Here is a 17,517-nt window from a genome sequence, read left to right on the forward strand (position 1 = left end):
GGGTCCCATATGTGTAACCCTACGGGGATCCCATATGTGTATATTCTCCATGTCTGCTCCTATCGGAAGCCTGTGTATCTCCCTTGTGCTAAGTCACCCATTATTCATATGTAGTACAACCTTCGGGCAAGTCCATATGTATTTTCCACATAACTCCTTGAGGAAAGTGGCTTCCGCAGTATTCTCCTTCCTAAACAGAAAGGGCACGCTTTCCCAGTGTTATCCAATGTCTCACTGTATGGGTTATCATGGAACAACAGTGACAGTATAACTCTGTGTAATCCTCCTTTCATCCTTCCAGGCAAGAAGGGGTAGAGGCTTGCACAGGGCGCTGGTTGGGGTGCAGCAGCTGAGACGCTTTGGTTGGGATTCCTATCAGTCGGCCACGACGTACGTTGAGAGTGACCGACCGATAAGGGAACGTCTAGGTTACATATGGTAACCCTCGTTCCCTGAGGGAGGGAACGGATATGTACGTCCCATCGCCACATCTGCTGCCATCCGCCGGGGCAGCCAGCTTATCAGGCTTAGCTCCTCAGCAAAAAACTGAAGTGCAGTCGCATCTGCTGCTCGTCATATACCCGAGCTGCGAGGCTGCGCAGCTGGTGCAAATGATTGCACGCCAATGTGCATTGGCTTGTTTAGTTTCACTCGAAGTAGATTGGCCTCTATAGCGAGATTCCTATCAGTCGGTCACAACGTACGTTTCCGTTCCCTGATGGACTTGCCCGAAGGTTGTACTACATATGAATAATGGATAACATTGCTACGCTGATGACAAGCAACTCTACCTCTCATTCCAGCCTGACGATCCGACGGTAGCTGCTCGTATCTCAGCCTGCCTGACAGAGATTTCTGGCTGGATGAAGGACCACCACCTTCAACTAAACCTTCGAAGACAGAGCTACTTGTGGTCCCGGCCAACCCAACACTTCATCACAACTTCTCCATTCAGCTAGGCTCATCATCCATAACTCCATCAAGGTCAGCTAGGAACCTTGGGGTTGTAATTGATGATCAGTTGAAATTCACAGACAACATTGCTAGAACTGCCCGGTCCTGCAGATTTGCCTTGCACAACATTAGGAGGATCAGGCCCTTCCTTACAGAGCATGCTACACAACTCCTTGTCCAAGCACTTGTTTTATCCAGACTGGACTATTGTAATGCTCTCCTGGCTGGTCTTCCAGCTTGCTCTGTCAAACCTCTACAATTGATCCAGAATGCTGCAGCCAGAGTAGTCTTTAATGAGACAAAGAGAGCTCACGTCACTCCTCTCCACACAAAATTGCACTGGTAGCCAGTTGCCGCTCGCATTAAATTCAAGGCACTGACATTTGCCTACAGAACTACCATTGGCACTGCTCCCTCCTACCTAAACTCATTACTTCAGACTTATGTGCCATCCAGAAACTTGCGCTCTGCTAGCGAATGTCGTCTTGTGGTACCATCTCAAAGAGGCACAAAATCTCTTTCTCGGACCTTTACCATGACTGTTCCCTGTTGGTCGAATGATCTGCCTAACTCAACCAGAGCTTCTGAGTCGGTAGCCACTTTCAAGAAACTGCTGAAGACGTATCTTTTTCAGCAGCACTTGATTCAGTAGTACTAACACTTTCTCTTCTCTTCTATAAAAAAAAAACTGCACTAAAATTACACTGAGAGGGGTTATTGCACTTACGTATTTCTGTCCTACTGTTAGTTTAACTGCTTCTATTGTTCTCATTTGTAAGTCGCTTTGGATAAAAGCGTCTGCTAAATTAATAAATGTAAATGTAAATGAGGGTTACCATATGTAACCGAGATGTTTATTTTGGACACTAATTATATTTCATATGTTACAAGAACAGCCTTTTTCTACCTTAGAAACATTGCTAAGCTACGTGACATGCTATCTGTTTCTGATGCAGAAAAGTTAGTTCATGCATTCATGACCTCGAGACTAGATTACTGTAATGCTTTATTAGCTGGCTGTCCTGCATCCTCAATAAACAAGCTACAGTTAGTGCAAAATGCAGCTGCTAGAGTTCTTACTAGGTCAAGAAAATATGATCATTTAACACCAATTTCAAAGTATTACCACTGACCTATAAAGCCCTAAATGGTTTAACTCCTGTGTATTTAATGGACCTTCTATCCCCCTACAATCCATCGCGTTCTTTAAGATCACTAAATTCTAGGCTTCTGGCCATTCCTAGGATATCTAAGTCCACTAAAGGAGGGAGGGCGTTCTCGCATTTAGCTCCTAAACTCTGGAATAGCCTTCCTGTTATTGTTCGAGGCTCAGACTCGCTGTCCCAGTTTAAAACTAGATTAAAGACGCATCTCTTTAGCCAAGCATTCACATAATGCTTACCTTTTATACCACTGTTGAATCAGATCGAATGCATTAATATTATGAACAGCAGCTATGCTAATTATCTCCCATCTGGTCTTCTGCTGTTATCTCGGGACGCTAGTCAGATGCCCCAACACCTGCGATGAGATGACTAAACGCCTGTGAAGAGACGACTCGACGCCTGTGAAGAGACGACTCAACGCCCGCGATATGTTATGCCCTAAACTACTACATGATTAACTAACTGTATTTTTTCTATGTACATTTCTGAAATGCACTTTCTGTAAAGCTGCTTTGAAACAATATGTATTGTGAAAAGTGCTATACAAATAAATTTGAATTGAATTTATTTAATTAATTAAAGACTTTTCGCCACCCTGATGTAGGATTTGAGGGCGAACCAAACACAAATTAATCTTCCAGATGATTCATTCAAACATTATTCCACACAAAAACCTCAACTCCACACTTGACCACAAATCAACAATCTAGGACCATAAATGAAGTGGGCTCCATTCAGTCTGAGCAAACTGAAGACTGAGTTCCGTTGAGTCTTGGTTATAAGTTAAGTTTTGCTGCAAAGTTTTAGGTCAACGAATCAACAGCAAAGCCAGCTTTCAACTTCAAATACTTTCCATCCATCAGCCAAAACACCACGTGATTGGCCACCCAAGATATCAACCCAGACAACGAGACCGGCAGCCAATCAACGATACGGGGAAAACACCCTTTTACACCGATAAAAGATTCCCCAAAGGAACAAAGACAAACAGAAGTAGCCTCCGGACTTTTAGCTGAACTGGTACTTTGATATAAAATGTAATAACCCGCCTAAGAAACGATAGAAGGGTTAAATTGATGATTTGTTCAGGTCAAGTCTTATAAGTGAATATATTTCAAGAAACTTGGGATTTCATCATCTCACCCTTAAAACTCATTCTTTCCTCACTTTCTTTTGTGTGTGTGTGTGTGTGTGTTTGTGTTAGATATTAGTTTTATGTTTTAGAATAATCAATAAAGTCTTGTTTGTATTTTAAAGACAAGTGTTCTTGTGTCATGTGCAGTGTTGGGAGTAACGCGTTACAAAAGTAATGCATTACAGTAACATATTACTTTTTGCTGTAACGCAGTAGTGTAAGGCATTACTAATAAATTTTCAGTAATATTTTACTCGGTACATGTTCAGTAAGGCTTGCGTTACAACAGACTTTTAGTTTTGATTGTAAAACAAACCAAAAAAAAAAAAAAAACAGCAAGACCGCGAGACATGGGCTGGCCTGCTGGATATGTGGGGATTCAGGTCATTTCCAGGACCGGTGTCCAGTGATGGAGGTGGCAACGTTGATCCGGGTCTCCGACTCCCTATGGGAGTCCAAACAATCTGTGCGTGATCTACTGATGTCACACAAATTAAAGAACACAGATGCAGCCGGATCATTTCCATAATGACCAACGCAATCTACCAAGAGCAGCACAAATTAGCATCTGGTTTTTTGTAAGTAAGTAAGTAAAGTAAATTAAGTAAGTAAATTGACTAGCGCAAACCTTAGTAAATCATATTGCATGATCCATTTAAATACTCTCCTCCCATAAATTTTAAGTCAAGTCAAGTCACCTTCATTTATGTATATAGCCCTTTTAACAATATAGATTGTTTCAAAGCAGCTTTACAGTGATAATAAGAAATTATAGTAACAGAGATTGTTTTGGCTTTACAGCAGCTCTAGAATAAAGTTATTGTCAAGCTAAAGTTAATTTTGATTGATTCACTTCCGTCGCAATGATCATCAGTTATTAACTTAGGGGGCGCTAACACGACACCGTTTTAACAGAAAACCCTTAATGCGATTCGGCCGCTCATTTGCACAAAACAGTGCCTGGTGGCTCGAGAACGCAAACCATGAAATAGGTTCCAAGGTTCAAGCCTTAAAAAATGTATAATACAGAATTGTTTATCGCTTCCGCGCCGCCACGTGAAATGGTATTATCCCGACAACCTTTTATCTGTACAGAGGTAAAGGGAAGGAGGCCTTCACAGTGGAGAGACTAGTTGACACTTAAGGACTGCGTTGTCGTCGTGTCCAGGCGCAGGTCCTTTATAAGATCCGGATACGGCCTGGACGCCATCCTTCTAATGATGTAACAAGTACATCAGGATTTATGGGAAGTGTTCCCGGTTCCGGCTGACCTAATCTTGGCAGCCTAACATTGAATTATAGAAGTCTATAATGTGTTATTTGTTTGCTATGTCAAAGGGTTAGAGATGTGTTTTTAGTCTAGATTTGAACTGACAGAGTGTGTCTGCTTCCCGGACAATGTTAGGAAGACTGTTCTACAGTTTTGGTGCTAAATAGGAAAAGGATCTACCGCCAGTAGTCGATTTTGATATTCTAAGTCTGAAAGGGAAACTCCTATATGCATATACAGTAAGGTCAGCCGCAAAAATAATTCTGACCACACCTTTTCAGCGCTAATTTTTCACTGCGTGTCTTAAGTAAATCCTGAAAGTTCTTTTTTTTAACAACAAAGCAGACGCTACCGCAATTGTATCATCATGTAAGCCTCATGGTACACCTCAAACAAGGGAATTTATAGTGTTAATAATACTAATTAGCAAGTTCACGAATGGCTTGGATCAAAGCACTCACAGCTTACGTGGACTACACGCCCCTGATGGTTTCTATTCTTTGGAAGTTTGTTAAAATAAATATTGCTTGGACTTGACAGAGAGATAAAGCACATTCACACTAGTCAAGGGCTGTACAACTTAGACCACATAACAGTCAAAGTGAAGAATGACCACAAACTGTCACATGTAATCACCCAGCAAATTGAGCTAGTGACATATTGTTAATCATTGCATTTCAGAGAAATCTGGACTGAACTGTAAAGTTACTAACTAGCAAAATATCAAGGATTAACAGAGCATGCTGCTATATATTGTGAACAATAAAACCTGTAGTCTAGCACCCTCCTGGATCCACCAATTTTCAAAGTCCCTTTGGAGTTTCACTTTCGACTTTTCACGCAACAACTGTAGATGTTCAATCTCTGTTCTCAACCCTTTTAAACATCCAGATGTTGTCTTGTAACTATAGAGAGAAAAAAATACATATTTCATAAAGATCATAACACTCAAAAAAACAAAAAAAACTCTTTTTAAACTGTTACTTGTAGACTGTCAGATCACATAAGGTTTGCAGAGTGAATTACAGATAATTTAGTAGTAAAATGAGACACACTTTTTCTTCTGCTCCTCTATCTGGTTAAGGATTCTCTCCTCAACAGAGTCTGATTCTGATTCTGTTTGGTTTCCTGTTAAGACTAAAGAGAAGAGAATAAAGGTATACAATAAGAAGTGACATAATACAGAACTATTTAAAGAACTTTAAAAACACTGTCACAACAGCTGCTTGACAACAAGAAGTTTTACAAATTTTCCAGTACTCAAAATACTCAGAAATGCTTTTGGAAAGCATGGCTAGGTCCTCCAGAAATGCTGTTGTGCTAAATATTCACAGTAACGCATATTAAAAAGGCATGTACTTATTGGGTTTGTTGTTTGTAGAGGCCAACTGATATGGTTTTACTGATTTATTGGGACCAATAGTTTCTTTAAGTAAATAACAGTTATCTGGAAAAACCGACTCATGTTATTCCGTGGTAAGCACCAGAGGGTTCAGTTGGAAATCTTTGGTTCTAAAATATACAGTAACAGCATCAAAACATTACCATTAATAAACATTATTGTTAATTTTATAATATTTTTCTGCACTAATTTTCATTTAGTTGATTAGTTTTAGAAACTATTGACTGATAAAATGGTTATCAGACAGATTTTACATCTTAATTATTGTTATCGGCGAAATCCAATATCTAATTGTTTGGTCGGATTCTGGTTGCAGGACGCCAGGCAAATGCATGTTCATATCCATTTGCAGAGTTTTTATTAAACACACAATGGTAAATGGCAATAACAGTGTGGAAGTCACCATAGTAAACCAGGCAGGGTCTAAACACGAATACTCAATCCAAAGAAACTATGAGGCAAAAATGCAGAAGGGTAGACAAGCAAGATCATACACAAAAGGGAAATTGCACAGGGGAAAACCACTCCGAGTGGTCACCTATGGCAAACAAAAGTTCACACTGAGCACCAGACACTCTGCGCTTAAATAGTCTGAGGTGATTGGCAGACAGAAAACAGGTGTGACTAATATTGTGAGAGAGAGAGTCCTCTGCATGGTGGCACTAGGGTATTATCCCGAGACTGGAGTATAACACCCCTATTTCACACAACACACCAAAGCATAATATAAAATTGTTATCCATAGAGTCAAATTAAATTATTACATAATGTACTTACATGAAACAAAAGACAAATTAGTATTTAAATGATTCACTAACACAGAGTAGAGACAGAACTTCAATTTGCGGTATATTTTAATTCAAATAATGGGTGAGTAGTTCCACTATTTTGTGCTGCTTTATTAATTTTTTTTCTTTCATTTTTGTCGTCTCAAAAAATGATTCAAGCCCTTCTTAGAGGTGACACATTTAAATCGTATTTGATTTATTTAAATATATCTATTTAAGATCATATGTGTATATATATTTAATTGGTTAAACTAAAAATGTATTAATAGCTCCACTCAAAAAATTATTAATTGGATGAACTCAATTAAGTCGTGGGCAGGATTGCCATCCAATAAATATATGTAGCCCCAACTCAAACTGAGTACATACATCCAACAGAATGTAAGTCTGTTAGCCTAACTCATGTGTATCAAATGGATGTAAAAGAATATAAACAAGTGAGGCTAGCTTATTTTTATCAAATACTTATTACTAACCAGACTGACTTTATTTCTGTCAGACGTCTACAAAAGTTTTATTGAGAATTTACAGGGGTTCAACTCTATGTTTTCCATTTGAAGTCACCATTACAGTGATCAATGTTTCCATTAGTTGGGCTCTTAACTCTTATTATATCTATGGTATTTTTTGGCTGCTGTGACAGTGTGTTTGTTAAACACATTTGGAGCAGCAAAGAAAGCTAAAGTAACATGAGATCAGCTGATGATGTTTAACGGTTGATGATTTTATAATCATCATGAAACAGACTGATTTACTGAGGTATTTTGACATAACAATTATGTTTTTTTCACAAAAAACCTTGTGTTACTGCAGCATGAGATCAAGCATTATTATAACAATAAGTTTGAAGACTTTAACGAACATGAGCACAAAAAAGTCAGTTTATGATGACACACACAGACATCAACAATCAGCGTATGAATCTCAACAATGGTGACAATCACAAATATATCGATAAACAGATTAATTCAGAACATCACTGAAAAGCTACTAATTCACAACAAATAAAACAGTAAAAAATAAAAGCGAATATTTAGAATCAAACAAAATTATAGGACAGTTCAGGTGCATAATTTATTCATGTTGCAATGCATGCTTGGAGTTTTGTACTATGGTGGTACCCAGCATGTATTGCAGCAAAGTACTTTTTTTATTTTTTTTTATTTTTTTATTAAGAAAAGCATCTCAAGCACAGTACAATCATCAAATTGTTACATAATTAAATAAAGGGAAAGCAGCAAAGTACTTTTGATTGTCACCATTGTTGAGATTCATAAGCTGATTGTTGATGTCTGTGTGTGTCATCATAAACAGACTTGTTTGTGCTTGTATTCGTTAAAGATCTCATGCTGCAGTAATACAAGTTATGTGTTGTGAAAAAAAACGTGACAACATAATGGTTAGATTATAAAAACCTCAGTAAATAATTCTGTTTCATAATGATTAAATCCATCAACAGGTAACCATCATCAGCTGATCTTATTTCACTTTAGCTTACTTTGCTGCTCCAAATGTGTTTAACAAACACACTGTCACAGCAGCCAGAAAAGACAATAGATATAATAAGACTTAAGAGCCCAACTAATGGAAACACTAATCACTGTTATGGTAACTTTAAATGGAAAAGTTAAACCCCTTTTAATTCTCAATAAAACTTTTGTAGACGTCTGACAGAAATAAAGTCAGTCTGGTTAGTAATAAGTATTTGATAAAAATAAGTTAAATCGAGTCACTCGTTTATATTCTTTTTCATCTATTTGATTAAAATGAGTTAGGTTAACTAATTTAGATTCTGTTGAATGGATGTACTCAGTTTGAGTTGGGGCTACATATATTTATTGGATGGAAATCCTAACTTAATTGAGTTCATCCAATGAATCTTTTTTTTGAGCGACACATTTCTCATTACTTAATAAGATAAGTAATATTGATAAATGTGTAACTTAGGTCACTTTTTTAAAATTCTTTACAAAGTTTTCGTCACCAACTTTCAGCTTGGCACAGCAGTAAATTTCATTACCAAAATGCACTAAAAATGACAAAACACTTCACACACATACATTACTGTCATAATAAAGGAGGAGACAACACAGGTAAGTAGCGAAACATTGGTGTTCTCTTACGAGAGGTTCTCTCGTATTGAATAAGATCTCTTACGAGAGGTTCTCTCGTATTGCGTAAGTTTAGCTTACGTTACGGGAAAGATTCAACTTTGAGATATTGAAGCCAAAAAATTATCCTTAATTTTGTATCAATTGTCAATGCAGTGCAGCAGCTAGCAGACCTAGAGCAGGCTGTCTAGCATGCTCATAGGCTGCCCTGCGGGAACTGCAGCAGCCTACCACTGAGCCCGACGTGACGTCATGTCCAATGAAGGGCGCTCGCGCCTTCACAGCGTCCTAGCCCGCCAATATGGGCGTGGCTTAGCGTATATAAGCAGGGCTCGTAGGCTGTTTTCTCTGATTTTCATCTCTTCCGCGAGCTCTCCGCATCGCTGGATCTAAAGAGAAGCCGCCGCCGTCGAAAGAGCAACTAGCCAGCTTAGGACAGCGCCTGAAGAAGCCGGTCGTCTTCGCCACCTACAGCCGTCCGTGCGAGCTACGCTATCCGGCGACGTATCCTTTTTATTCAAATACTTCACTCTAAAAGAGCAGCGAGCGTCTTTTTCAACATGCCTCGCACTTCCTGCGGCTTGTGTGGAGCCCCGCTCAGCGATGGAGACTGCCACGTTATCTGCGCTCTCTGCCTGGCCCAGGAACACCCAGCTCTCACCCTCTCGTCAGGGGGATGCGAACTCTGCGAAGCGCTTCCGATGTCGACCCTGTGGGGTCAACTCGAAGAGTTCAACCCTCACACTCCACCCCTTACAGGACCACGCAAGAAGAAGCGCCGTTCTCTATGGCCGCCGTAGCATATTGCCACCGCAACGCGCTCGCCGGAACCCCTCCCTCGAACGTCGCTCTTACCTTCTCCGCCTCTCCTCACAGATGCGCAGCTGCCGCCCACGAGCCGCACTGCCGTCGTTTCTGATGACGAGGCCGAGGAACAGGCCACAAAGGACTGCTGTTCCATCATGACTTCGGACAGCGAGGAGTGGTCGGGTTCGCTTCGCTCCTCCACCTCCTCGATCCAGGAATCAGGCCGGACCCGGGCTAGAGTGGACGCTGAGCTGATGTGCCTCCTGTCTCAGGCTGTCAAATGACTCGGGCTCGAGTGGTCGCCGCCGAAAGAGCCCGCACCGAACAGACTTGACGGCTGATTTCTACAGAGTCGCCGCTGTCAAGCGCCCGCAGCCAGGGCCTGAACTCCACACGGAACTGGCTAAGTCGTGGAATAAACCGTTCTCCACAAGGCTTCAATCCCACGTCTCCACGTCGCTCTCCCAAGTGGACGGCGCCGCCGAGAGGGGATACTCTGCCATTCCCCCGGGTGGAGGAGGCGGTCGCACCTTTGTCCGCCCTCCGCGAGATGACGCTCAAGGTCTGCCCTCCCGTCGAAAGCCTGCAGAGCCACATCTGCCCTTGTCGGCCACGCATACACCGCGGCCGGACAGGCCGCTTCCACCCTGCATTCGATGGCTGTGCTTCAGATTCTACAGGCCGAACTCCTCCGTGAATGGGACGAGATGGGCCGGGATCCAGCTGCCATCACCGACTTGAGAAGCGCAACGGACCTTTCTCTATGCGCTACCAAGACCGCAGCCCAAGCCATCGGAAGGTCTATGGCCGCGTTGACCGTCACAGAGAGGCACCTCTGGTTGACGCTTGCTGACATGAGGGAATCTGAGCGCGCCACCTTCCTCAACGTGCCTCTTTCCCCTACTGGTCTCTTCGGCCCAGCGGTGAGCGGGATCGTCTTTGGCCAGTGGTCATACCAGGAGAAGCTCCTTCACATAAACTGTCTAGAAATGATAGAGGTCGAGAACGTGCTGAAGCGCTTCCTCCCGTTCATACAGGACCACCATGTTGTAGTCCGTTCAGACAACATGTCAGTGGTGTCATACGTGAACCGTCAGGGCGGCGTCAGATCCAGGAACCTGTGCGATGGCCCCTTTGGCCCCCTATGGCCCCTTTGCTCAATAGTTTTGCTATCTCGGCTCGAAGTAGATGAGCTACTTCATTTTTTACCGTAGTTTCGACCCGCGCCATGTAGCGGCGGGGGCGTCGAGCCAACTGTAGCGAATAGCCTCTCTTCTGCTTCTTGCGGCGCGACACTACAGCTGGTTGAAGTGCAGGCTCGGCGAAGGATGCCAGACGAGTCCTCAGAGTCGCCATGCGCAGAAGCTCGCAATGATGGCAGCCGCCATAGGCGAGCGCGAGAGCTGCAAGGTCTTCACCCAGGCAGGAAACCCAGATTACATGGCGGTCCCCGTCGCTGAGTGGGGCTCGGCACGAGCCACAGGAAGGCATCTTTAGAAAGACGCTAGCTCTTTTTGTGAGACTGTGAGTTTCAGCGGCGAACACACACTCAGCAGAGTTTTGAAAGGATATAGGCGCCGGAAAGCAGAGCAGGTACGACAACTAAAGGTGGCGAGGCCAGCGGCTTCCGATGCAAATGGCTCGTCCCGCTGAATGCTTTTTCTCGACGGCGCGGCTTCTCACTCTGGATCCAACGATGTGTGAGCTTCGTTGAAGAGATGAAAATCAGATTGTATCAGCCATCGAGCTATATTTATAGGCCCAGACCACGCCCGTTTCGGCGAGACGTGACGCAGTGGGCGCGAAGCGCCCCCACTGGATCTGACGTCACATGGGGCCTATCTCGATAGGCTGCTGCAGTTGCCGTAGGGCAGCCAATAGGCACGCAAGCCGTCTCGCCTATATCTGCATTGCTGCTGCAACATGTTTTACATTAATTCAAAATTAAGGATAATTTTTGGCTTCAATATCTCGTCGAAAAGAGGTTTTCCCCTAGCGTAAGATATTACGTAGTACGAGAGAACCTCTCGTAAGAGAACTGTTGCAAGGCAGTTGCTGCCAGACTCATTGCACAAACTGACCCATCTTTGACTGAAAAGGATGAGGATGTGGTAAGAAAAAAAATAATGTAATACTGAATGACTAGAGGACTTAATTATTTTAAAAAAGTCACCAACCTTGGGCTGCCATTTGCATTCGTCTAATTTTCAGCTGGGTCTTCAGCTCATCTGGAAGTGAGGGAAATATGTGAAAGGAGATAAAGAAAGACAAATGCAAAAATGATATGCACTGCTGATCTCTTCAATTTAAAGTTATTATGAAACATGCTTTCCCTATCAGTCGGTCACTCTCTACATACGTTGTGACCGACGAAGAGGAATCTCGCTAGAGAGGCCAATCTAATATCCTTTGATAGGTCATTATGCACCAGTATATGTGTATTATGCTTCCCTTTCTAGTGAGCAGACATTGATACAGGCGACACATATTCGGGCAGCACAACCCCTCTCTCTGACACGTGCCTCAATCCATTCCACAGTCCATGTTAGTGAACTTAAACTGTTTGTAAAAAGAAATCAGATGTGTTCCAATGTATTGGGTCCTTGCAGGTCTTAAAGGGCCGAACCGGCAGCCTAATATTCTGTGTGATTAATGTTAAAGGGGTCCTCGGATGCCCATTTTCCACAAGTTGGCATGATTCTTTAGGGTGTCATGAGAAATATTTAGGGTGTCATGTCATGCATATTTAATTACCTGTTTTTATTTAATGTGCTTAACCAAATAGATCTATTCTGCCTGTTTTTAACTTTTTCATACCTCTTGAAATGAAAAAAAAAACAGAATAAAATGGATGTAGTTCTAATATTTGTATAATTTTATATAAAATAAATGGTGTATAATTACATTTTTAGAAGATATGAAATGTTTCCTGAATTTTTTTTTGACAATACTTTAATCCCTTGCCATAGCAAAACCATTTGAGATATTCAATATTCATTCATAATTTCGCATCTTTAATGTATTTTCATTCAAACTGCAAAGTGTTTACTTATATTCGTTTACACTCACAATAAAACACAACATTGTGCTTTTGGCAAAATGTAACCTACAACTGACACACACACACATGGACACGCACACCCACACGCACACCTACACACACACACGCACACACAAACACGCACACACACACACACACGCACGCACGCACGCACGCACGCACGCACACACACACACACACACACACACACACACACACACACACACACACACACAAAAACATATTTATCCAACCCCATTTAAACCAGTCTGTGGATGCCATTTTTTGGACATTCATCATTTTGCATTCTTGGTTTTCATTTCTTGTCCTCAAACAGAGAACTAATTTGTTTATTTATAAGTTACACATTCTACATTGATTAAAACATGTTCAAACCCTAACCAGAAAGTTAAATCAAAAGTTATTTGTTTATAGCAAAATTAGACTATATTTGTTGTTTTCTGTTTCAAAAACCTATCTTCATGCCATCATTCTGTCCACTTTGTCGTATTGTTTACCTGTTTGGTCACTAACAACAAATGAGATTATTGAACCAGTAATAAGACTTTATAATAGAGCTCATATGATCCATGTCAGGCTCCCAGCCCGGACTCACCACTGTACTGCACTATCTTTGTGTAATGCCTTGACATTTCAGAACTATAAAATAAGCCATGGGATAAACCTGTTTCATCAAATCTCAAATGGACACACTGTAACTGGTCTAACCGAATTGGTTCCGAGACTTAGCTCAAGGCCTGAGCGCACTACGGGATCATTTATAAATGGACTTTTGCCTTTACCGGCTTTTAGAAACTGTTATGGACAGAGATCTTTTTTTATGTGCTCACAAAAATCTGGAATGAGATCCCACACCGCATCAGAACTATCACATCAAGAAGACTGTTTAAAATAACTTTTGCTCGCCATTTAGTGGACAGGTATATCTGTGACCATTGAGATGGCTTTATAGCCCCTCCTGTTGCCCAATATCTAGGTTTGTGTGTCTGTTGTTGTCTCTAGCTGTCTAGTGTGTGAAGCTTTGTTGTGTATATCAACATGGACAACATCTCCAAGACGTTACACACCATATGACTAGAAAATCAAAGTCCAAATCACAGTCTTTGCTGTGCCAAATTAATTGAAATAAGTAGTGTAGAACATTTTATAGAAACTGTGTCTATTCCTCGTTTAGTGAGGCCATAAAATAAATCTACTGTAGGATCTAGGGAAAATCTTATTGTAATTAAACCTGAAAATCTAAATATCAGTGAACAAAAACAATTTCTAAAACTAGGTCTTCTAAACATTAGATCGCTCACACCTAAGGCGGTTATTGTAAATGAAATGGTCACAGATAATAGCTTCGATGTACTTTGCCTTACTGAAACCTGGCTTAAACCAAATGATTATTTCGGTCTAAATGAGTCCACTTCACCAGGATACTGTTATAAGCATGAGCCCCGTCTGATCGGTCGTGGCGGCGGTGTTGCAACAATCTATAGAGATATTCTTAATGTTATTCAGGAAACAGGTCACAGGTTTAATTCATTTGAAGTACTTGTACTAAATATTACGCTCTTAGATGTAAGAAAGAAATCCCTATTATCTCTAGTCTTGGCTACTGTATATAGACCTCCAGGGCCCTATGCTGATTTCCTAAAAGAGTTTGCAGAGTTTCTCTCAGATCTATTGGTCAATACCGATAAAGCAATAATTGTTGGAGATTTTAACATACACGTAGATAACACAAATGATGCGTTAGGGACTGCGTTTACAGATTTATTAAACTCTTTTGGGGTCAAGCAAAACGTCAGTGGTCCCACTCATCGTCTAAATCATACACTAGACTTAATTATATCATATGGAACCAATCCAACTGATATAGATATTATACCGCAAAGTGACGATCTCACTGATCATCACATGGTAACTTGTATAATACGTACTGCTGAAATTTGTCATGTTGCGCCACGTTATCGACCAGGCAGAACAATCGTTCCAACCACTATAGATAGATTCTTAAATAGCTTACCTGATCTATCTCAGCTGCTCAGTGAACCCAAACAAACAGATGAACTAGAGGAAATGACTAGCAGTTTGAGCACCATTTTCTCTAGTACATTAGATATTGTTGCACCAATTAGATTAAAAAAGGTTAGAGAGAAAACTAAAGCACCTTGGTACAACAGTGCTACGCATGTTATCAAGAGAGAAACTCGTAACTTAGAGCGTAAATGGAAACAAACTAATTTAGAGGTCTTTAGATTCGCGTGGAAAGACAGTATGTCACGTTATAAAAAGGCTCTAAAAGCAGCCAGGGCTGAGCATCTCCACAAACTAATAGAAAATAACCAAAATAATCCAAGGTTTTTATTTAACACCGTGGCTAGACTAACAAATATACAGACATCACCAGAGCAAAATATTCCGTTACAGTATAGTAGTAATGATTTTATGAACTACTTTAATGAGAAAATAGAAAGCATCCGTAACACAATTGTAAATGTACACTCTTTTATGATGTCTTATGATTCAGCCTCAATTATCGCCCCTCTGGAACAACTACACCGCTTTACAACTATAGGACAGGAAGAGCTAAATAAACTTATCATTGCATCGAAACCAACAACATGTTTATTAGATCCAATACCCACTAAACTACTGAAAGAAGTGTTACCTGTAGTGGAAGAGCCTCTTCTCAATATTATTAACTCGTCTTTATTTTTAAGGTCATGTTCCAAGAATATTCAAGCTGGCAGTAATAAAACCTCTCATTAAGAAACCGCAATTAGACCCAAATAACTTAGCAAATTACAGACCCATTTCAAATCTTCCATTTATGTCTAAAATACTAGAAAAAATTGTGTCCGCTCAATTGTGCTCTTTCTTGCAAGAAAATGAGATATATGAAAAATTCCAGTCAGGATTCAGACCGGATCATAGCACAGAAACTGCGCTAGTTAAAATTACAAATGATTTACTTTTAGCTTCTGACCAAGGCTGTATCTCAATACTAGTTCTACTCGATCTAAGCGCTGCGTTCGACACTATCGATCATAAAATACTCCTGGATCGACTACAAAACTACACTGGTGTTCAGGGACAGGCATTAAGCTGGTTTAGATCGTACTTATCAGACCGTTATCATTTTGTCTGTTTAAATGGGGAAAAATCAAAGATAACGTCAGTAGACTATGGAGTGCCGCAAGGATCGGTGTTAGGCCCTCTGCTATTCTCAATATATATGCTCCCACTTGGTAATATTATAAGAAAACATGCAATTAATTTCCACTGTTATGCTGATGACACTCAATTATATATTTCATCACGGCCAGATGAAAACACTAACTTATCAAATTTGACAGAGTGTCTCAAAGATATAAAATGCTGGATGACGCGTAATTTCCTGCTACTAAATTCAGATAAAACGGAGGTATTACTTATTGGTCCAAAAAACTACCCACAAACTCACTTACAATACAACTTTAATATAGAAGGATGTCCAGTTACTTTATCCACTACAGTAAAAGACCTGGGTGTTATACTAGACCGCATGTGTCTTTCGAAAATCATATTTCATATGTTACAAGAACAGCCTTTTTCCACCTTAGAAACATTACAAAGCTACGTAACATGCTATCTGTTTCTGATGCAGAAAAGTTAGTTCATGCATTCATGACCTCGAGACTAGATTATTGTAATGCTATATTAGCTGGCTGTCCTGCATCCTCAATAAACAAGCTACAGTTAGTGCAAAATGCAGCTGCTAGAGTTCTTACTAGGTCAAGAAAATATGATCATATAACACCAATTTTATCATCTCTACACTGGTTACCTATCAAGTTCCGTATCAATTACAAAGTACTATTACTGACCTATAAAGCCCTAAATGGTTTAGCTCCTGTGTATTTAATGGACCTTCTATCGCCCTACAATCCATCACGTTCTTTAAGATCACTAAATTCGAGGCTTCTGGTCATTCCTAGGATATCTAAGTCCACTAAAGGAGGAAGGGCGTTCTCACATTTAGCTCCAAAACTCTGGAATAGCCTTCCTGATATTGTTCGAAGCTCTGACTCGCTGTCCCAGTTTAAAACTAGATTAAAGACGCATCTCTTTAGCCAAGCATTTACATAATGCTTACCTTTTATACCACTGCTGAATCAGATCAAATGCATTTAATATTATAAAACTTGAAGAGTCTGTAGGTTATTTGTATAAGTTGCATAGTATTTACAGTCATTACGTTCCTGTGTATATTGCGTGAATGACGGGTGGTTGGGTAGATATTGTGTTTTGCGGTAGTTGGTATGCCATAAGGAACCGTTGCCACTGAACCTGCATTAACGACGACAGTGGGGCTTGACAGCCTTAGTCAAACGGGTCGGCGCGTATGGTTGGGTTGCGGAGAGATTGTGAGATTGTGGTTGGGTCTCAGCAGCAGGAGGGATGTAGAGGTCAGTAAGCAGGGCTGAGTTGAGGGGGGGACGGACGGGGGTGACTCTGGGACGCAAGAATCACTGTCTTCATGTTTTTTATCATTTACGCCCGTGTTATGGAAATCATTATGAACAGCAGCTACGCTAATTATTTTCCCTTTTTGCTTTTCTGCTGTTATCTCGGGACGCGAGTCCCGAGAAAAACGGCGTTCGTCAGCTCCAGTTTGTATCCAGCCTTTCACAGAGACTTCAGATACGCCAATCACAAAGCCTGTGAAGAGACGACTCAACACCGGCGATATGGACCCTCTATGGTGGACGGCACTGATCCTCAACAACTCGTCTCAACACCGGCGTGATTACTTGGACTTCCAAAAGATGGAAATGGATAAATATTCTAAA

At 41.0% G+C, this 17,517-nt stretch overlaps 1 protein-coding gene and 1 long non-coding RNA gene across 2 annotated transcripts in view; both read right to left on the bottom strand.

Moving 5' to 3' along the window:
- The window catches only part of LOC143740074 (uncharacterized), a 503,207-nt gene that overhangs the window by 211,147 nt on the left and 274,543 nt on the right, over positions 1-17,517 (bottom strand). The gene's annotated exons all lie outside the window — the stretch shown is intronic.
- LOC143740069 (kinesin-like protein KIF6) overlaps positions 1-17,517 on the bottom strand; it is a 204,534-nt gene that overhangs the window by 50,182 nt on the left and 136,835 nt on the right. Inside the window, exons 16-18 of the mRNA XM_077232147.1 lie at positions 11,811-11,861; positions 5,581-5,662; positions 5,295-5,430 (exon numbers count right to left, since the gene is read on the bottom strand). Coding sequence (XP_077088262.1) covers positions 5,295-5,430; positions 5,581-5,662; positions 11,811-11,861 — 269 coding nt within the window. The remainder of the gene's footprint in view (positions 1-5,294; positions 5,431-5,580; positions 5,663-11,810; positions 11,862-17,517) is intronic.

This window comes from Siphateles boraxobius, unplaced genomic scaffold, assembly GCF_051911475.1.
Source record: "Siphateles boraxobius isolate OS27281-9 unplaced genomic scaffold, OSU_SipBor_1 164, whole genome shotgun sequence".
NCBI classification, from domain to species: Eukaryota; Metazoa; Chordata; class Actinopteri; order Cypriniformes; family Leuciscidae; genus Siphateles; species Siphateles boraxobius.